This window comes from Scyliorhinus canicula, chromosome 15 (assembly GCF_902713615.1).
Source record: "Scyliorhinus canicula chromosome 15, sScyCan1.1, whole genome shotgun sequence".
Taxonomy (NCBI): Eukaryota; Metazoa; Chordata; class Chondrichthyes; order Carcharhiniformes; family Scyliorhinidae; genus Scyliorhinus; species Scyliorhinus canicula.
The window spans coordinates 82,835,431-82,857,675 of NC_052160.1; the positions used below are offsets into that span (position 1 = coordinate 82,835,431).

The following is a 22,245-nucleotide window of genomic DNA, read 5'->3' on the forward strand; positions in this document are numbered from 1 at the left end:
TAAAATCTTCCAGTTGTCAACAGGCCAAAATGCTTCTCCCATTGAAACTGAAGAAATTGAGACACAGTTTCCAGAGGAGAGTCCAAGTGAGATAATTTATCTACCTTGACAGTCGAGCCACAGCCAGTTGAGCTAGGCCGCTCCCAGAGGAAGCGATAATTCCCTGACAGACTGAGTTTTTTATGGACTGTGTACAAGAAGTGTTTCTCTGTAGGGATGTTTTGTTAATTGTATAACTATTTCATGTATTGTATAATAAGTGGCTTAAAGGGGAAGGATATAGTCGCTAGCCCCTTTCAGACGTGTGTTTTGGGAGGGTCATGTGACTCAATGGCACAAATCCTTTTCTATCATCTTATAGATTCTTCGTTGTCTCCTGAATTAGAATTAAATGGAAACTTAGACCTTAGTCTGAGCGTGAAAGTTTGAATTCATGTTCATTACTTTCTGCATCTTTTTTAAAATAAATATTTTCATTCTCCTTTTTCACATTTTCATCATATTTACAACAACAAATAATTAACAATAAATACAATGGCAATCCCTTAGCCAACAACCCCTTCATCCCACCCACCCTCAAACAGCTCCCAACATTTTGAATACAAAACACCAATGAAAAAGAATCATCATTAATTTATACATTTCAAACACCCCCCCCCCCTCCCCCCCCCCCCCCCCCCCCCCATATACATAAGAACATAAGAACTAGGAGCAGGAGTAGGCCATCTGGCCCCTCGAGCCTGCTCCGCCATTCAATTAGATCATGGCTGATCTTTTGTGGACTCAGCTCCACTTTCCGGCCCGAGCACCATAACCCTTAATCCCTTTATTCTTCAAAAAACTATCTATCTTTACCTTAAAAACATGTAATGAAGGTGCCTCAACTGCTTCACTGGGCTTAAGGTAAGATAAGGATAGTTATGTCATCCAATTTGTGAAAATGCGTGATGAACAAGGCCCATGAGTTGTACAACCCTTCCATCCTTCCCCTCAACTCAAACTTTACTTTCTTGAGTGTTAGGAACTCCAGCAGGTCCCCCCGCCACGCCGAGGCACAGGACGGAGAAGTCGACCTCCACACCAACAGAATCCGCCTTCGGGCAATCAGCGAGGCGGAGGCTAAGAGATCTGCCTCTGCACCCGCTTCCAACCCCGGCACATCTGACACCCTGAATAACGCTTCTAGGGGACCTGATACGCATCTCACGTGCACCACCCGTGAGATTACCTTAATGACCTCCCTCCAATACCCCTCCAGTTTTGGGCAGGTACAAAACATATGAATGTGATTAGTGGGACCGCCCCACACTATTCAGAAACATCCTCCACGCCCCTCAAAGAGTCGGCTAATCCTTGCCTTGTGAGGTGCGCCCTATACACCACCTACAACTGTATCAGCCCCAACATCGCGTATGAAGTTGACAAATTCACCCCTGCAGCACCTCACACCACAACCCCTCCTCCATGCCCTTCCCCAACTCTTCCTCCCACTTTGCCTTAATCCCATCCAGTGATACCTTATCTTCTCCCAGAATAACCCCATAAAGCGCCGTCACCACCCCTTCCTCCAATCCCTCCACCATCAATATCTCTTCCAGCAGTGTGGGGGACGGTGCAATTGGAAAGCTCTGTACCTCCTTCTTGGCAAAATTTCGGACCTGCATATATCTAAACTTCTCCCTCTGCCCCAACCCATATTTCTCCCCCAGCTCCTCCAACTTCGCAAACCGGCCTCCCAGAAACAAATCCTTTCATGCCCTAACTCCCCTCTCCTCCCATCTCTGAAAATTACCATCCCACCGCCCAGGTTCAAATCTATGATTCCCTCGAATTGCTATTTCCCTTGCCCCTGCCTACAACCTAAATTGGTGGCGCAAATGCCTTCTGATCCTGAGCGTCGCCACTACCACCAGACTCCCTGAGTATTTCCCTTGGGACATCAGGAGTGGTGCTGTTGCCACCGCCCTCAGCCCGACCCTCTGCATAGACTCTTCTCCATTCTAACCCACTGGCAGCCCACCCCCCCGCCTCACCCAGCCCTGCACTTTCTCAGCATTTGCCACTCAGTAGTAGTAAATTCTGGAGACCCAACCCCCCTGACTGCCATCCTCTCTGCAACAGCATCTTCCGAATCCTGGCCACCTCCCCCCTCCCCAAATAAACAAGGTAATCTTTTCTACTTCCTTAAAAAACCGCCTTTGATAAAGGCACTGAAAAATGAATAAAAACCACGGCAATACATTCATCTTAATTGCCTGCACCCGACCTGCCAGCAATAGAGGAAGACAATCCCATCTTGCCAAATCCACTTTCACCCTCCCCACCAAACTTGTGATGTTATATCTACGGAGCTCCCACCATTTTTGTGCCAGCTGCTCCCCCAGGTATCTAAAGTGAGTTACTACCCTACTGATTGGCAGCTCTCCCCCCACCCCTGCTCCCACCCCGGCTGGGTCACCACAAAATATTCACCGTTGTCCAAATTTAGTTTATACCCCAAGAAAGACAAAACACTCGAAGCAGCTCCAATGTACCACCCATCAACGCACTCGGTTCCGACACATATAATAGCAAGTCGTCTGCATACAAAGATACCCGATGCTCCACCCCGCCCTGCATTATCCTCTATACTCAGAATTCTTATTATTCGTGTGTATACTCTCCCTCGGCTCCCTGTAAAGTAATTTTACCCTTTACTTGTGACAATAAAGATTATTATTATTATTATTCATTATTATTTGGAACCTCATTCTTTTATTCACCAGAATCGCAAACCCCCCCCCCCCCCCCCCCCCCCCCCCCCCATCCCCCGGACCCTACTATCAAAACCTGAAACACCGAGCTAACCCAACCCTTTCTAAGCCTCACCTGATCCTTTACCCTCAAGTGAGTCTCTTGCAGCATCTCTACATCCGTTTTCAAACTTTTCAAGTGCGCAAACACCCTTGACCGCTTCACTGGGCCTCCCAACACCCTCAAGTTCCATGTAAATATCCTAACGGGGTCCCCTCCCCTCCCTCTGCTTATCCACAATCATCATAAATTTGGGCCCTACCCACTGAGGCTGACCCGTCCCTATCCATTATTGACATCAAATTCCATCCCCCCTCCCAGAACCCCCCTACACTCCCTCTCGAAGAAACCCTACCCAGTATCAATCTTCCCCCCTCTTTTCTCACCTCTTAGGCACATTGAAACCTGGTCACCGGGCTCCAATGTCCGCAGCCCCTACCCCACAACTAACCGACTTACGTAAGCGAGTGCAGAGGGCCCCTGCTTAGGCCTTTCCCCTCCTCCTGCCCAGTCCCAGGAAAAGCAAGCAAACATATACTTTTCATACAAAAGGTTCGCTACAAAGAACAGCAACACAAAAAGAACTTTAACCTCTATAACAGCATGAAGTCCGAATATTATTCAAAGCTGCAAAGAACAGCAACAAATAACAAAAAACTTGAACCTCTATAACAGCATGAAGTAAGAACATTATTCAAAGTTACAAAGAACAGCAATAAAAAACTAACCTCGATAACAGCAGGAAGAAAGTACACTATTCAAAGCTACATAAATGCATTCTCCCACTCTTTACTTCCGCCCCAAGCCTTCTGCCTTCATAAATGCCTCCGCCGCCTCGACTGTCTCAAAATGGAAGCCTTTGGAGTTGTAGTTCACCCTTAGCTTTGTTGGATACACCACTCCAAACCACACTCCACTCGTACACTCGGCCGAATGCTGCTTGCCGCTTTGCCAGTTCCACCGTCAAATCCTGATAGATACGAACCTTGGCACCAGCCCATTGCACCTCCCGCTTCTTCTTTGCCCAGTTCAATACCTTCTCCTTCATGTGATATCTGTGAAAACAGATAATCACTGCCCTTGGCGGCTCATTTAACTTAGGCTTCGGCCTCAGCGACCGATGAGCTCGATCCAATTCATACCGAGAGGGTTCTTCTCCCTCCCCCATCAGTTCTGTCAACATCTTGGCAAAGTACTCTGTCAGCCTTGGGCTCTCCGCCCCCTTGGGTAGGCCCATAATCCTTACGTTTTGTCGACTTGAGAGGTTCACCATATCCTCCAGCTTTGCTCGCAGACCCTTATTGGCCTTAACCATTCTCTGCAGCTCATCTTCCATTGAGGTGCCACGACATGGCCTCCTCCACTCCCTTCATCTTCTCACTCTATTCCCTCAACTCAGCCGACGCCTTTGCAACGTCTACCTTTACCAGCGCAATTGCCTCTACTACCAATGGCTTCAGTGCCACTGCCATCTCCTTTCTCATCACCTCGATATGCTTTACAAAATTTTTTTCGAGCTCTAGAGACACCACCTCAGCCATCTTCTCTGCTGTAAGCAGTGCAGCTCCACCCAGTGGCCCGGCCTCCGCTCTCTTATCAGCCCCGGGCTGGTGCTCACGCTCAACGGCGAGCTCTCATTCTCTCCCCTCCTCACTGCTGTCTTCCTATGATTTTTGGACATCTTTCATCTCTTTACCGGTTCTTAGTCCTTCATGAATTGCCCCCAGGACCGGGCATTAATAATTCCCCAAAAGAAAAAAAAACATATAAGCCTCAAGCAGGAGCCACCGAACGTGTGACGACCCCGCTACATGCCTCCTTCGGCTGTCTCTTGAGGTGGGGCTTACCACCGCCACTTCGACTGCCTTGTGTTCTGGGTCCTGCGCCGCTGCTCCAGCTGCTTCACACTCTGCTCACAGTCCTGAAGCTCCAGCTGCTTCACACTTTGCCTTCAGTCCTGCTGCTCCAGCTACCTCACCCTCTGCCACCGTTTCGGCTGCCTTGCATCCTGGATTCGGACCTGCTGCCTCAACTGCCTAGTGTCAGACTCTGCCCCAGCCACTCCAACTGCTGTGCACTCCAGGCTCGACGCCTCCACTCCGGCTGCCCGACACTCACGCGGGGTTTTTTCACCGGTTTTAAACCGGTTTGGTTTGGCGCCCATCCCTCAACCCCTAAAGGCTGAAAACAATCAGGGGGGAAGAAACCCCGAAAATGCCGAAAAAAATATCTGAAGGCGGGAGCCTCCTCTTCATGCGGCCGCTCCGCTCACGAGCGCCACCCGAAGTCCACTTCCTGCATCTTATCTTATTTTCTTCCCTTCATAATTTCCTAGAATGTGAAGCCTATGCTCAAACTGAAAGAAATGGTGTGGATAGTTTTATAAGCTGAGTAATTCCACCTTGTGATCAATATGTGTGTTTAACTGGATTTCTAACTATCTTTCTGCTTAGTAAGAAGTCAGGTTAAAGTCCAAGTTAAAGTCCAACACGTTTGTTTCAAACACTAGCTTTCGGAGCACTGCTCCTTCCTCAGGTGAATCTCTATTAAAGATCTCTATCCGGTCTCAGCCTGCTCATTTCTCGTGAAAAGAGCCCCAGCCTGCTCAATCTCTCCACATCATATCTTTCTGCTGTCAGCTGAACCTTGCATTATTGACAGTTTCAAATTGGGAACTGGGAATTGAGCATGAATGCTAATCAACACTCTCCAACTGATTCAGCTAATTTGACTCAACATGAGTTTACATAGAAATGTGTAAAAGGTCCATCATAGAGACAGCCTGATTGGTCTACGCTGTTATGTCCATTTCCACTCCTGTTCATATCACCCTGTTCATATCACCCTATCAGCATAACCTTTATCCATCATGTTTATTCAGCTCCCTATAAATGCATCAATGTAATTTACCTCCACCAATTTAAAGCAGATTTCACATTCTAACCATGCTAGTTAAAAAAGTTTACCTTGATTTGGATTTTGGATTTATTAGTGACCATCTTATATATTTATGACTCCTACTTTAGATCTCCCCATAATTAGAAACATTTTCACCATGCATACCCTGTAAAGTCCTTCCATAATTTTAAAGATCTCTATCAGGCCTCAGCCTGCTAATTTCTCGTGAAAAGAGCTCCAGCCTGCTCAATCTCTCCAGATACGTTTAACCTCTGAGTTCTGGAATCATCATTTATTTGTGATATTTTATGATTCGTCATTTCCGTTTCAGAATTTGCATCAATATTGAATGCATGGCATTTGTCCATTTAAAAAAAGAATAATCGGCTGCCTCATTCCTCTGTGTCGAATTTGGATGTGAATTGGCGTCTTTTGCAGAGTGACATAAACAGCCCTTCAGCAAATAAAAATAAAGGTTTAAAATACTAGTGAGGTCAAACTGCATCAATCCAGTTATGAGCTTTCATTCCACAGCCTCAATTTGCATCACAAGAGCTGCATAAATTTTAGTCCGATTCACTGACAAACCTCAAAGGTAAACGAAAGCCAGATCTCGGAGATCCCACGTCACGCCAGATTATATAAATCACTAATGATGCAGATGGGAAAAGAAATGTGACCATTATTTAAAAACACTGAGTGATATTTGAAGGGAATATTGGAATTATCACAGCTTCTCATGAAGGCAATGTTTGAACTTTGGCAATAAGTCCCCGGGGCCTGATGGGATTTATCCTAGGATTCTCTGGGAAGCCAGGGAAGAGATTGCTGAGCCTTTGGCTTTGATTTTTAGGTCATCATTGGCTACAGGAATAGTGCCAGAGGACTGGAGGATAGCAAATGTGGTCCTTTTGTTCAAGAAGGGGAGTAGAGATAACCCCGGTAACTATAGGCCGGTGAGCCTAACATCTGTGGTGGGTAAAGTCTTGGAGAGGATTATAAAAGATACGATTTATAATCATCTAGATAGGAATAATATGATTAGGGATAGTCAGCATGGTTTTGTGAAGGGTAGGTCATGCCTCACAAACCTTATCGAGTTCTTTGAGAAGGTGACTGAACAGGTGGACGAGGGTAAAGCAGTTGATGTGGTGTATATGGATTTCAGTAAAGCGTTTGATAAGGTTCCCCACGGTCGGCTATTGCAGAAAATACGGAGGCTGGGGATTGAGGGTGATTTAGAGATGTGGATCAGAAATTGGCTAGTTGAAAGAAGACAGAGAGTGGTGGTTGGTGGGAAATGTTCAGAATGGAGTTCAGTTACGAGTGGCGTACCAAAAGGATCTGTTCTGGGGCCGTTGCTGTTTGTCATTTTTATAAATGACCTAGAGGAGGGCGCAGAAGGATGGGTAAGTAAATTTGCAGACGACACTAAAGTCGGTGGAGTTGTAGACAGTGCGGAAGGATGTTGCAGGTTACAGAGGGACATAGATAAGCTGCAGAGTTGGGCTGAGAGGTGGCAAATGGAGTTTAATGTGGAGAAGTGTAAGGTGATTCACTTTGGAAAGAATAACAGGAATAAGGAATATTTGGCTAATGGTAAAATTCTTGGTAGTGTGGATGAGCAGAGGGATCTCGGTGTCCATGTACATAGATCCCTGAAAGTTGCCACCCAGGTTGATAGAGTTGTCAAGAAGGTCTATGGTGTGATGGCCTTTATTGGTAGAGGGATTGAGTTCCGGAGCCATGAGGTCATGTTGCAGTTGTACAAAACTCTGGTACGGCCGCATTTGGAGTATTGCGTACAGTTCTGGTCGCCTCATTATAGGAAGGACGTGGAAGCTTTGGAACGGGTGCAGAGGAGATTTACCAGGATGTTGCCTGGTATGGAGGGAAAATCTTATGAGGAAAGGCTGATGGACTTGAGGTTGTTTTCGTTAGAGAGAAGAAGGTTAAGAGGTGACCTAATAGAGGCATACAAAATGATCAGAGGGTTAGATAGGGTGGACAGCGAGAGCCTTCTCCCGCAGATGGAGGTGGCTAGCACGAGGGGACATAGCCTTAATTTGAGGGGTAATAGATATAGGACAGAGGTCAGAGGTGGGTTTTTTACGCAAAGAGTGGTGAGGCCGTGGAATGCCCTACCTGCAACAGTAGTGAACTCGCCAATATTGAGGGCATTTAAAAGTTTATTGGAAAAGCATATGGATGATAATGGCATAGTGTAGGTTAGATGGCCTTTAGTTTTTTCCATGTCGGTGTACCATTTTGGGCCGAAGGGCCTGTACTGCGCTGTATCGTTCTATGTTCTATGTTCTATGATTGACGAGTGTTTTACAGACAATACTGAATCTGGTTCATCTTTTATCCAAGCATTTCCTCTGATTAAATAAAATGGTCTGATGCTGCTTTAGACTTTTGTTTTACTCATCAAAATAGGTCACTCATTGCTTTGAAGTTAGCGTGCAAGTGAAAAAATATAATCAGGTAGAACTTTTCCTTTCCGGTGACTGGATTAGTCATTCCTTTCATTAATACTGACATGGACTAAACAAATACTTTATCTAATTTCTGATGATACAACACCTACATCATGAGTGGTAATAGCACAAAGCCTTTTGTATCATCTGGAATTACAATTTCCTTTTGAATTTGCACAATGTGTTTCTTTATTAATTGGGTTGTGGGTGTCATTGGTAGGGCCAGCATGTATTGCCCATCTCTAATTGCCCTTGGCAAAATGGTGTTGAGTCATCTTCTTGAACTGCTGAAGTGCTTGTGCTTGTGGTGAAAGTACTCCCATAGCTCTTGGTAGGTAGTGAGTATTCAGGATTTTGAAACTGCAGTAGTGGTGGAACAGCAATATATTTTCAAGTTGCACTGGTGTGTGACGAGGAGGGGAACTCACAGGTGCCAGTGTTCCAATGCACCTGTTTCCCATGCCTACTAAGTTGTAGAGGTCATGATTTTGACAGGTGTTGATGAGGAAACACTTGTTATACCTTCTTACTGGTATGCACTCCAGGAATAGCACAATGGTGGTGGAGGAAATGAATGGCTAAGGTGGTTAATGCAGTGCCTGTAAAGCACCTGCTTAATCGCAGTTTTAATTAGACAAATCAAGTTGGGTCAATGCATTAGTTATGTTACATTAGTAAAGATAGCCAAAGGACTCTAAAAGATTTATTCAGATCACTGCAGCTAACTGTCAGCCAATAGATCCACCTTTTGAAACGCATACACAGTGATCATTCTTGGCGGGATTTTCTGACCCCGGGGACGGGTCGGAGAATCGCCGGGCCGGGCGCAATTCAAGTGACGACGCCCCGGCGCCGGTCAGCCGATTTTCCAGTGATCGAATGGCTGCCAAGAAAGCCCGAGTCCCGCTGGCGCATGTGGGCTTACCCTGCAGGACCTCAGCGCGGGGGGGGGGGGGGGGGGGGGGGGGCCTGGTGGGGAGGGAAGGGGGTTCCGACCCCGGTCTCTCCTGGTGGGGCCTCTTTTATTCCACGCTGGCCCCTGTAGCCCTACGAGTTTGCGCCGGCCGCAGTGCGCATGCGCAGACCCACGACACCCGTTTGAGGTTTGACGCTGGTATCGGCAGCTGGAGCGGCATGAGTCGCTCCAGTGCCGTGCTGGCCCCCTGTAGGGCAGAGGATCACTACACTTAGTGGTCCGGTGACACCGTTGTAAAACTCTCCGGTTTTTACGACGGCATCAACACTCTGCCGTCACAAGGGAGAATCCGCCCCCTGTCTCTGAGCCAGAAGGCTGTTGGTTCAACTTGCACTCTAACGCAATATCTGGGCTGGCACACCAGTGCAGTATTCACTGCTGGATGAGATTTTAATTTGAGGCTCCATCTGCCTTTTTGAGTGATACAATACATCAAATGTCATTTTTTTGAAGAACGGCTGAGTAAATTTTCTCTGGTGGTTTGGCCAATATTCATTCTTCGACCAACTTCACTTAAAAAAAATAATAATTGAGTCACAGATGTTTACAGCATGGAAACAGGCCCTTCGGCCCAGCTTGACCATGCCGCCCAGTTTCTATCACAAAGCTAGTCCCACTTGCCCGTATTAGGCCCATATCCCTCTATACTAGCCTTGCCCATGTAACTGTCTAACTGCTTTTAAAGGACAAAATTGGACTCATCTCTACCACTGCAGCCCTCTCCAGATACTCACCACCCTCTGTAGCCATCTGGGAATGGCCACTTCCAGAACGCTCACAGAGAATGTAGGGAAATGTGAACAATGCTGGACAGCAAGCATGCACAGAGCCTGAATGTATATTTTCATCTTCATATAATTTACAGTGCAGAAGGAGGCCATTCGGCCCATCGGGTCTGCACCGGCTCTTGGAAAGAGCACCCTGTGGATCGGCTGCTGAGACTTCCAGTGTTGGCATACTTATGACAGACTACAGTCGTGGTCAAGTTTGCACCTTAAGTAGCAGGCTGCAGAGCCTCGCACTCTGGTGTCTGCTCCTTCATCCTGAGTTTGAGCCCCAAGTGATGGCTCACTGACACTCAATATGATAATGCATGAGTAATCGTTTTCTGATGAATCAAGTAGTGGCTCATCCTCGTCTGGTAGTATGATACAAGTACCATCTGTCGTTGTGGAGCTGCATACAGATATATTTCGTAGGCCTGAGATGATTCACCGTAAGCCTCTTGAGCCAGTTTCTCCAGAATCGGTATTATTTCTTCTGTTATTAGTCTGTTCACAGAGGAGTTGCTCTCATCTGAAGTCTCTGTTACTGGAATGTCACTTTCAATCTCTGCATGCAGACGCCATCTTAGAGCTTTCACACTTCTCGGTGTCCTGCGTAGACTGGGCATCCCTTGTGATCACCTTGTCACTCCCACCAGACCAGCAGACTGGTGTTTCACGTTTGCCCCCTTCTGGCTCATCATCTGAGTAATCACTTTCCTCATCGCAATCATGGCCATCGGAATTTTCATCGTCTTAATGATCATCATCGTAGTCAGCATCATCATACTCATCATCATCATCATCTTCCGTTAAGTATAATGCTACTCGTGGAATTATGTATTCATGCAGGAAATGACGGATTTTCAAGTCTTGCTACAGAGCTCTGTTGCACGTTTTACTATGGGCGTAAAACGCGTTTATTGGAGTGTATTAACACGCCTCCGAGTTTGACGTGTGCTTAACACTGCTAGGCTCTGTTCTATGTAATTATTTAGCTCTGGAGTCGCCAGTTGCCGTATAGGCAACGTCACAAGTATTCCAAGGTCAAATTCAAAGTAATAAAGACGATACACCGATTAGTCAAGTTCAAACGATCAATATTTATTATACAGTTAATAATAAATACTCATGCACACACTAAGAGACTAAGCTATAACTAAACTTAAGCAAACAGAATACTTATCTAACAGGAACAGGCAAGGTCAGAGAACGAGGCCTTCGTCCTGGTTTTGTCTGCAGCCTTCAGCAAGCGTTCTGGCACTTGGGAGTCTAGTGGGCTTGGATCGCGTAGCGAGCGTTGAACTTACGGTTTCGGCGGCTGGTGCTCAACGGCTGGAGTCAGGATACCAGGTGTCAGTCGGAGCCGGAGCACGGGTTTAACAGACCGGACAACACGAGGTCCCTATCTTTTATAGGGGTTCCGTTGTCCTTCCCTCTTCTCGGGCGGGCTCTACCTATTGGATCAATTTCTTATCGATACTGGATTAGTTCCCCAATGCGAGGGGGTCTCCGTGATGGAGGGGGCGTTTCTTATGTCCTTTTGTTTGGAGGTTTCTGGTGCCTCGATGTCTGGGTCTTGATTGGAATGTGTCCATTCAGAACCAAATGTATCTATTGTGTGGGTGTTCAAGTCTGATGGCCTCATTAGCATGCAAAGCGTTTTGCCATTTGCACCTAGCTAAGGTCTTTTCACCTGAGCCCAAACTGGTTTCTGCTGCTGCAGAATGCAAACTGCTCTTTGCAGACTGCTGTTCTGGCTGAACTGTCTGTTTCCCAGCAGCCTTCCATTTAGTTTGGCTCAGTGTCCATTTTGCGTGGCCAGCATGGCTACATTCCCTCCTTGTGATCCTCACAATCGTACTATTGTGAAGGATCACCTATGTACTTTGCCTCCTTGTGTTCTGACCTCTTGCCAGTTCCTGTTCTACTCTGTTCTAAACTATGGGAAGAAGAGAAAAAAAAATTTTAACTAACATCTCTACTTGGCCCTATGTCAAAAGGGACATGCATTACTACAATTGGGAACCTCTACCTATCACTATTAACCTTAACCTTAACTTAAACATTTAATCACTCTAAAATCTTAACCATTCACACCACAACATCACACTTCCCAACTCGGCAGTCGAGTATGGAACAATATAATACATGGCTGAATTTTATTTACAGAGTGTTGTAATCAGTGAGGGGTTGAGGGGTTTGGTGGAATCCGAAGATGGGGGATTGCACTCTATAGATGGGTGAGGTGCTGGAACGAGAGGCTCTCCTCTTCCATTTCCTCAACCTGAGGGTCTGCACTAGGATGGTGAGGATCGCGATCACCAACAGTGATTCGATTATGTAGGACATGGAGTACCACGTCATGAATTTAGTACACCAGGTCTGAACCTCGCTGATCAGAGCTGAGCACTGGGGGTTTGCTGTAATGGACACATTTACGGTGGGGGTTGTGGGGGAAACGTGTCTTGTTTCCACACATATACATATGACATTAAATAGTAATAAGTGGGCTTCCATCATTTTGCTGTTCTTCCTCTTTCTCTTCCTTCTTCCTCCGGTATTGACAATCCTGGCTTCGACCTCTGTCTCGTCCTTTGAAACCTTTGGGATCAAGCACAGTATCTGTCAATACACAGTTTAAGACCTTTACTTGTTAGTGCATCTGTCTTTCAAATCCCAATTGACCCTTTAAAATGACTGGCTAAGTCACACCCTGTGACTCCCCTCATTTTTTTTTTTCAAAAAGCGAATTTAAAGACCAGCATACACCTAACAATCCTTCCTTCTGCGAGCCGTCTCGCAGGCTTTGCTGATTTACCATCCGAATGTTCCCGGATGTAAATAGCATGTGGGATGGTGGCCGAAGGGCTACCTAACGTAAAATGAAAACAAACTTGGAAATAAAAATCCGAATGAGTTGCGTATGGGCCGCTACGGGTACGAGTTGGATGGGATCCCCGGGTAGGGCGTGCTGTGCCATACCCGAGCTTGGCTGACCAAGGGTTGGTTCTCAGACAGGGCGGGTCCTCAGTGCCGTTTGTCCACTGCCTGAGTAACCTGGAAAGAAAAACGGGTATGAATGTATTTACCATGACTTGCAGCCTCTATTTCGCCGAATAGAGGGGCACCTGAAAAAACCAAGGGAGCCAAGATGCTCCAACTGAGGACATCACTGAAGTTCTCAGAGATATCTGCAGATAAACTATTTGGCGTGTGGCCTTACAACTTTGGAAAAGATCTCCAATCAAACCGAAGTTCTCAAAGGTATCTGCGGACAAGCTAACGTGTATGTGAGGTGGTCACAATCTTTTCAGCTGAAAAGAAGATGTCCATCCTCCAACTGAAACATTTACATTCCTGAAAACAAACAAACATAAAACGAAGACAAACATACGTGCAGGTTCCATCAGAAAGGACATCGTTTCCCTTAAACGATTCCTATCTTACATCATCTGGACACCTCACTTTGATTCTGCCTCTGTGAACAGGGTCACAAAGGGGTTGCCGTGTCGGGAGTCAGACACCGTGTCGTCCTGCTCTCCCGGATCCCACACCCTTGTGTGGATCAGGCATGCAATTTTGGAATTGTGTGACCGGGGGTCACTCTCGTCATTGCGGACAAGTCTGTAGGAATTGTCCCTGTGCCATTGTGTAGCGTCGAGTGTGTTGTCGGGGTAGTCGGGGTCGGGTGGTGGTTCTGGGTTTTTGAGGTAGGTGACTTCCATGGGGTCACTGGAGTCGGGGTCGTAGTTGGTGCAATGTGGGCTGTATGGCTGTGTGGTGTCGCTGTCTTCAGAGTCAGTGTCTGTCCTGCTGTCTCTGCTGTGGCAGCTTGTGGGCGTGTCGGGGCGTGGTCTGTAGTGGTCTGTGGGCGGAGTCGTGGGCGAGTCCGTTGATGAACTGGTCTGTGAGGGGGATGGTGGAAAAGTGTCTCTGGTGGGCGGGGTGAAGTGTTCTGCCGCGTCTAGCAGGACATGGTGGGCATGGTTGGCCTGTGTTCCATATGCCTTTAACTGGTTTATATGGAACCACGCGGTCTTCCCATTAGGATACTTTATCCTGTAAACGGAGGGGCTAATTTTGTCCGAAATTGAGTAGGGACCGGAATATTTTGGAGCCAAAAAACTGCTGGGGTTATAAATAGATAACATTACCTGTTGCCCAACCTGGAATTGTGTGGTGTGGACGGTCTTATTGAAACAGGCAGTACGTTGCTGTCGGCGTTTCCCTAGCTGGACTGCGGCTGCGAGCTGTGCAGACCTCACAGTCTCAACTAGATCTTTAACTGCCTTTTCATGTGTGAGGGCCGTCACTTCGGGGCTTGTCATGTCCAGTCCTAAAAGGAATTCTGTACCTTTCATAGGGCGTCCGGTCATGAGTGTGTGTGGTGTGTATCCTGTCGATGTGGAGACAGTGTTCCTTATGAACATAAGTGCAAAGGGGAGCACTGAATCCCATGTGGAATTGTTCTCTTGAACCATTTTCCTAAGGGTAGTTTTTAGGGTCCGATTCATGCGCTCCACAATCCCGCTGGACTGTGGATGATACGCAATGTGGAAGTTCTGTTTGATTCCGAATATTGTCAGGACGTTCCTCATGACCCGTCCTGTAAAGTGAGATCCCTGGTCCGAATCGATACTTCGGGGTAAACCCCATCTCGTGAAGATGTGGTGGGTCAGGATCTTTGCAGCTGTCTTTGCTGTGTTTGTTCGTGAGGGAAATGCCTCTACCCATTTGGTAAAGGTGTCGATGACCACCAGAACGTATTTATAGCCATTCCTACAAGGGGGCAATGGACCTATAAAATCGATCTGGAGGTTTGTCCAAGGGCCGTTAACTGGGCGAGTATGCCGAAGTTGTGCTTTCTTAGAATACCGCTCCGGGTTATTCTGAGCACAAATCAGGCAATTCTCTATGTAGTGCGTTACATCATTCCTGAGATTAGGCCACCAACAGAGTTGCCTGAGGTGCCTCGTTGTTGCATCAATTCCCTGATGCCCGTGTCCGTCATGGAACAAGGCAATCATCTGATTCCTGTCCTGCTGTGGGACCACATAAAATTGGTCCTTAATGATCACACCCTCATGTGTGGTCAGTGCGTGTTTAAAGTGCTCGTAAGCAGGCACAAAATTTCCCTTGAAAACCTCCCTGAGGTCTCCGTCCTGTTTTTGTGCTGCCACGAGATCTTTAATATCAGTCTGTGAGACTTGGACTGCGCTCACAGGGGCGCTAGCTGGTGCGCTAGCTGGGGGGGTCCATAAGTGTCCTCTCCTGGAACCTGCCTTAGCCAACGCGTCGGCCTTTACATTCCCAGGGGGTGATGACCTATGGTGGCTTCTTACTTTTATTATGCCGAAGGTCCTGTCCTTCGCTTTCTCTAGGATATGCTGGAGTAAGGGGGCTGATGGAAGGGGTTTTCCGTCTGCGGAGACAAAACCTCGTGTCCTCCACAGGGGCAGAAAATCGGTTAAACTATTACAGACATATAAGCTGTCTGAATATATGTCTGCTGGGCTGGGGAAAGAATCGGGGTGGTCCACTATGTACGCTATGGCTGCTAGCTCTGCTGCCTGCGCGCCTAAGTGACCTGGTAACTTAAGAGCTATCTCTTCGAGAGCGCGCCCCTGCGCGTCCTCTACATAGATGTCGCATCCTGTGATACGCTCACCATTTAAAACTGTGGAGGAACCGTCTACATAAATCCTCAAGGGTCCACACGTGTCTGTGGGCTGGGGGCTTTGTTTCGGGTTCCCTATCTTCCTGGGGGGCGTTTTTGCTAAAAAGGGTCCTGTGTTATGCAGGGGAGCTACAATTTCACAGTCATGGGGCTGTCCGGGGTATTGGAGGTTGTCTGCTAAGTATGTGTGTGTGCGTGTCCGTTTTACAGTAATGTCCCGTCCTTGTAAAAGTAGGGTCCACCTAGCTGCCCTAATCTGGCTAACTGAACCGTCCTTCAGTCGACCGTCTAGTAGTAGCTGTGTGGGTGTATGTTCGGTTAGAATGGTGATGGGGTTTAGTCCGGTGATGTATGAGAAATACTGCACTGCCCAGAAGACAGCAAGGAGGTGCCTCTCACAGGCCGAAAATCCTTGCTCTACCGGGTCTAACAGTCGGGAGGCATAAGCCACTGGTCTTAGCTGCTCGTGCCGTTCCTGAAGCAACACGGCCGAGAGGGTTAGATCGGTGCTCGCTACCTCGATTGCGTACGGTGAAAGTTGGTCGGGGACTAGCAGCGCGGGTGCTGCACTAAGGGCTCGTTTCAACTCTTCCACAGCGCCTGTATGCTGCGGAAGCCATTCCCAGGGGGCTCCTTTCTTAAGGAGGTCTGAAAGTGGGGCGGCTTTTGTCGCGAATCCGTCGATGTGGTTCCGACAATAGCCAACCAGTCCTAAAAACGACCGGAGGGCTGATACATTCTGGGGAAGGGGCAATTTGACAATCGAATCAATTCTTTTGAATTCGATCTCGCGTTTGCCGTGCGTGATGACTGATCCCAAATACATCACTTTACTTTCCAATATTTGGGCCTTTTTCGGGTTAACTTTACAGCCAATTTCAGTTAAGAGTTCCAGGAGTTCGGCCAGAAGCGAAATGTGCTCTGCCTTTGTGTCTGTCTGCAGTAGTAGGTCGTCTACATACTGTACCAGACATTCGGGTCGGGAAAATTTTTCTAATTCACTTGCCAGCTGTCGGTGGAAAATGGAGGGTGAATTGTGGAATCCCTGTGGGAGGCATGTCCACGTGTACTGCTGTGTTTTAAAAGTGAATGCGAATTTGTATTGGCACGCTTTTGCCAATGGTATTGACCAGAATCCATTACTGATGTCCAATACCGTGAAGTACTTGGCGTTGAGACCCTGCTTGAGCATGGTCTCGGGACTAGTAGCTACCGTTGGGGCTACTGCGGGGGTTACTTTGTTGAGTTCCCGATAATCGATGGTCAGACGCCATGATCCATCGGGCTTCCTCACTGGCCAAATAGGGGCATTGTTGGTGGAGGCTACCGTTCTCAGTACACCTTGGTCCAACAAGCTGCCTATAACTTTTTCTATTTCCACCTCTGCCTCGAGGGGAAATCTATACTGCTTTTGCGGTCGGGGGTCCTGTCCGGTAACATGAACTTGTCCAGTCATTCTGCCACAGTCATGACGGTGACTTGCAAATGCTGTCCTGTGTTTGTTTAGTAGGGCCTTAATTTGTCGGTCGGTGTGGAGTGTAGTCAGGTCGAATGAGTACTCTCCCACTGCGCTAATCCGATTAGCGTAGTCTCCTACTGTGAGGGTGGCTGGGGCTCTGTCTGATCTCGCCATTCGCCAGACACACTGGTTCACTGGGTCGAACGACAAGCTGTGAGCGTTCATAAAATCGATCCCCAGGATGTGCTCTGCTGTCCGGGGAAGATTTACTAAAACTACGGGGTGCCTTGTGCTAATGTTCCCTAGCTGAATTGCTATGGGTGCTGTAATGTGTCCCTGCTGCGAGTGTCCGGTGAACCCGCTAAGTGTGATGGTGGAGGTGGTCGGCCACGTGTCTGCGTGTGCCGTGGTTGTGGAGTTAATGGTGGTGCGGGATCCTCCTGTGTCCCACAGTAACTCTATGGGCTTCCCTTTGACTTTTGCCGTGACTACGGGCCTCCCTGATGAGTCCCATAGTGTGTCACAGACCCAAGTGGGGGAGCCCGAACACCGTCAGTTCGTCTCGTCCACATTGGTGGGTCCTGACTGTACTGTTACATTGTGGATGGGTTTTGCTTTATTGCGGTTCAGAGTGCCTGTCTGCTGGCCTCTCTGAGATCGCTGGGGTGCATTACACTCTTTTGCCCAATGCCCTAACTGTCCACAGTTATAGCATTCCTGTCCTTTCTGTTGAGGGCTGCTCTTGCCTTCATTTACCCATGCGGGCTTCTGGTGCTCTCTGACTGCTTGGATATCTGCAGCAGCCTGAGCCTCTTCTGGGGATCTAACCTTTCCTTTTGCCTGAAGCGATTGCTCCCAAGCGCGGGACAATCTTTTCAGGACCCATTTTTCGTTATGGGCCTCTTCTGAGGGGTCGTAACTATTGCAAGCGCTCTGTCCTGCCTCTGTTGCGTGTGAGATAATTGTGCGCGTCCACTTAACCATGTTTTCGCGGGTTAAATGCGCTCTATCTAGCTGTCCGAAAACTGCGCTGAAATGAATCCACAGCCTTCCTGCGAATGCTGTGGGGTGTTCGGATCTCTTCTGCCTGCACTTATTCAAGCCTTCTACGGGGTCACCTCTATTGTACCCGATGGCATCTAAAATGGCAGTGTGCATCTCCTCTAGGCTGCCTCCTGCCACGTTTTGTGGGTCGGGGAGGGCTGCCACTACACTCTGGTCTAAGCTCAGCACGGTGAGCTTAACCTGCTCTCTCTCATCCAGGCCGTACATGGTAGCCTGCTGTTTTACTTTAGCGAAAAACTGGTGGGGGTCTGCGGTGGGGAGGAACGGAGTGATCTTTTCACAAGCGTCCCTTAGCTGGGTTACTGTTAAAGGGGTGGTGTAAGTTATGTCTGGGGCGCCTTCGGATTCGGCTTTCCTCTGTGTGGTTACGGGATTCATGGGTGCGGTTATGGTCTGAGCTGTGGGGGGTTGGGGTGCCTGTCGTTTCTGCTGAGCTGCGGGCGCACATGTTCCCTGAACATAACGCTGCGCTGTCTCGCTTAATTCCTGCCAATCTGGGGCGTTTTCCCCATCTAACTGAGCTCCAAAGGTGCTTTGGAAGCCATTCTGCACCGAAAGCAGAGATTGCAATTCCGCAATCTGTTTCCTGCATTTCGCGTGGTCAACTGTGCTTTGTCTTTGTTCGGTCGTTGCAGCATGGAGTGCTCTCAAAGCTGCTTTGAGATCGGAACATTGCCTCTGCAATGCCTCCACCTGCTTTTCCGATTCCTGTCTTATCAGAACGGCACGTTGCACGTCCTGATAGGCTTTCTCATACTGGGTCTGGGAACTGCTCAGATGAGCTAGACAAGACTGGTGAGCCCTCTTGGCATCATCCACCTCTCTACCCTTCTCTGCCAACTTCCCTTTTAATTCCAGGTTTTCTTTCTCGATGTCCCTGACATCGACCTTACTCATTCGGTTCCTTTCCTCTAAGTCTGCCCGGAGCGTCCTGATGACCTCCTCTGCGCCTCGCAACTGTGCCAAACAGGACACAATCGCCATCGGCTTGCGTGCTTTACCTAAACTCTTTTTGTGTATCTGAGAGAGGTTCTCCCACCAAGTATGACCTATACTTCCGGGACCTGTCTCCTCATTTGCACAAAACTCTTTCCAAAGGGGCCATCCCTTTCCCTGCAGATATTTGCGGAGTTCCAGCTCCCACGTGGGACACTGGCCTACCCTGCTACTGCTGCTGGTCGCTGCGACCACAAACTTTGCTGGATCCATCAGACGTTCCATTGCCTGCATGGCCATTTCCTCTGACTCTCTTTGTATAATTTGGAACAGGGGGTTGCTGGGGTGGTGTTTCGTAAAAAGGGTACGGCTTACGCTATTTTCCGATCACAAAACTACCGAAAGTTTGTCGCAACAAAAAGCTTTCAGTTTTACCTTACAGCCCTGTTAGTACGCATGCACTAAAACACACTTCCGAATTTCGCTTATTATTTTGAACACCTTGAATACTTGTGATCTCTTTATTTCTCTGCAATTTGGAGTTCTAATTCAAATTTCAGGGTCCTGGACACTGTGGTGTTTCCACTTACAACAGGGTCCCGGCGGATGTCGCCACTAAATGTTGCACGTTTTACTATGGGCGTAAAACGCGTTTATTGGAGTGTATTAACACGCCTCCGAGTTCGACGTGTGCTTAACACTGCTAGGCTCTGTTCTATGTAATTATTTAGCTCTGGAGTCGCCAGTTGCCGTATAGGCAACGTCACAAGTATTCCAAGGTCAAGTTCAAAGTAATAAAGACGATACACCGATTAGTCAAGTTCAAACGATCAATATTTATTATACAGTTAATAATAAATACTCATGCACACACTAAGAGACTAAGCTATAACTAAACTTAAGCAAACAGAATACTTATCTAACAGGAACAGGCAAGGTCAGAGAACGAGGCCTTCGTCCTGGTTTTGTCTGCAGCCTTCAGCAAGCGTTCTGGCACTTGGGAGTCTAGTGGGCTTGGATCGCGTAGCGAGCGTTGAACTTACGGTTTCGGCGGCTGGTGCTCAACGGCTGGAGTCAGGATACCAGGTGTCAGTCGGAGCCGGAGCACGGGTTTAACAGACCGGACAACACGAGGTCCCTATCTTTTATAGGGGTTCCGTTGTCCTTCCCTCTTCTCGGGCGGGCTCTACCTATTGGATCAATTTCTTATCGATACTGGATTAGTTCCCCAATGCGAGGGGGTCTCCGTGATGGAGGGGGCGTTTCTTATGTCCTTTTGTTTGGAGGTTTCTGGTGCCTCGATGTCTGGGTCTTGATTGGAATGTGTCCATTCAGAACCAAATGTATCTATTGTGTGGGTGTTCAAGTCTGATGGCCTCATTAGCATGCAAAGCGTTTTGCCATTTGCACCTAGCTAAGGTCTTTTCACCTGAGCCCAAACTGGTTTCTGCTGCTGCAGAATGCAAACTGCTCTTTGCAGACTGCTGTTCTGGCTGAACTGTCTGTTTCCCAGCAGCCTTCCATTTTAGTTTGGCTCAGTGTCCATTTTGCGTGGCCAGCATGGCTACAGCTCCATTCTCTGGAAGCTCAGGAGGAGTGACGAAATTGAAGAAAGAGTCATTTGGTACAGTTTCCGTAACTGTTTTACGAGCATCCCGACCGTTATGCGACTGCTTCGTTTTAATAGTTTCCAATGTGAAATTTCTTTCTCTCTTCCAGTCGCTGTGGCACCCTATGCAACCCTGTGAAGACGCCTGACCCATCAGGCTGCGATTTCATCTGGTATCTTTTTGCGAGTACCTCATTTGTGAAGTACTCATTCGGTTCAAACTTAAACTCCAGAATGAAGCTCATTGTCTGTCCCGGATCTGAGAAATTTACGGCAACAACTTGTAGATGCTGCAGGATGGGCTCATCATGCTCCTGTATCATGTCACTGAGCATATCCTAATTTTTGAAGACTGCTAACCAGAACTCTGAAGTGTCCTTTGGATCCTCCATTTCTGTCCCTAGTTGACCTTCCTACACCTTCACTATCAACATCAGTTTTTGTGTCATCAGATGGGCAATCATTGGATGGGCATATGGACGATAAGGGAATAGTGTAGATGGTCTTTAGAGGGGTTTCACAGGTCGACGCAACATCAAAGGCCGAAGGGCCTGTACTGCGCTGTAATGTTCTATGTTCTACCTTCCTCCTTTAAGTCCAAGCTATTAAAATGTAAAACAAACAACAGGAGGTCCAACACTGAGCCTTGTGGAATGCCACTGGAAACTGCTTTCCATTCACAAAAACATCCATCGACCATTTCCCTTTGTTTTTTGCCACTGAGTCAATTCTGGATCCAACTCACCACCTTCCCCTGTATCACATTAGATCTCACTTTTTTGATCTGTCAGAGGAACATAGGAATTAGGAGCAGAAATAGGCAATTCAGCCTATTGAAACTATTTAATGATTCAGACTCTACCGCAATGTGGGGCAATGAGTTCCATAAATTCACCACCCTCTGCGAGAAGTAGTGCCTCCTCTTCCCAGTTTTAATACCGCCATGTGGGACCTTGTCCAATGCCTTACTGAAATCCATGTAGACAACATCCACTGCACTATCCTCATCAATGCTCCTTGTTACTTGCTCAAAAAATTCTACTAAGTTAATAAGACATGACCTTTCCTGAACAAAACCATGTCAACAATCCCTGGTTAATAGGTGCCTTTCTGAGTGACAGTTTATTCTGTTTCAGAATTGGTTCGAATAATTTTCCCACTACTGAAATCAGATTGACCGGTCTATTAATATTTGGCCTATCTTTCGCACCCTTTTAAACAATGGCACATTTGCACACCTTCGCCAAGGGACTGGAGCACTCCCCCCCCCCCCCCCCCCCCCCCCCAACCAAGACCTTTCTGCCCCCACACGAGCATCCACTCCACCAACCCTCCATGAGGCCCCCAACCCTCCATTCATCCCTACTCCTTTCAAACTCCCCAAATCTTCCTTCAACCCCTCTCCTACCACTGTGAACCACACGTGCGGCTAACGATGCCCTTTCTGTCTCTCCGCAGGAGAAGCTCTCCCACAATCGCCGGGAGAGGGTCCAGACTGGCGGTGGGGTGCGCGACATAAGAACCCTCACGACCTTTGAAGGGTCTTGGAGGTAACTGGGATGGCCGAGGACACAGCGGTCATCCA

At 47.8% G+C, this 22,245-nt stretch overlaps 1 protein-coding gene across 1 annotated transcript in view; it reads right to left on the bottom strand.

The window, feature by feature from the left end:
* LOC119978163 (cryptochrome-1-like) overlaps positions 1-10,717 on the bottom strand; it is a 99,383-nt gene extending 88,666 nt beyond the window's left edge. Inside the window, exons 1-2 of the mRNA XM_038819600.1 lie at positions 10,573-10,717; positions 10,307-10,479 (exon numbers count right to left, since the gene is read on the bottom strand). Coding sequence (XP_038675528.1) covers positions 10,307-10,479; positions 10,573-10,717 — 318 coding nt within the window. The remainder of the gene's footprint in view (positions 1-10,306; positions 10,480-10,572) is intronic.
* Between the last annotated feature and the right edge of the window lie 11,528 nt (positions 10,718-22,245).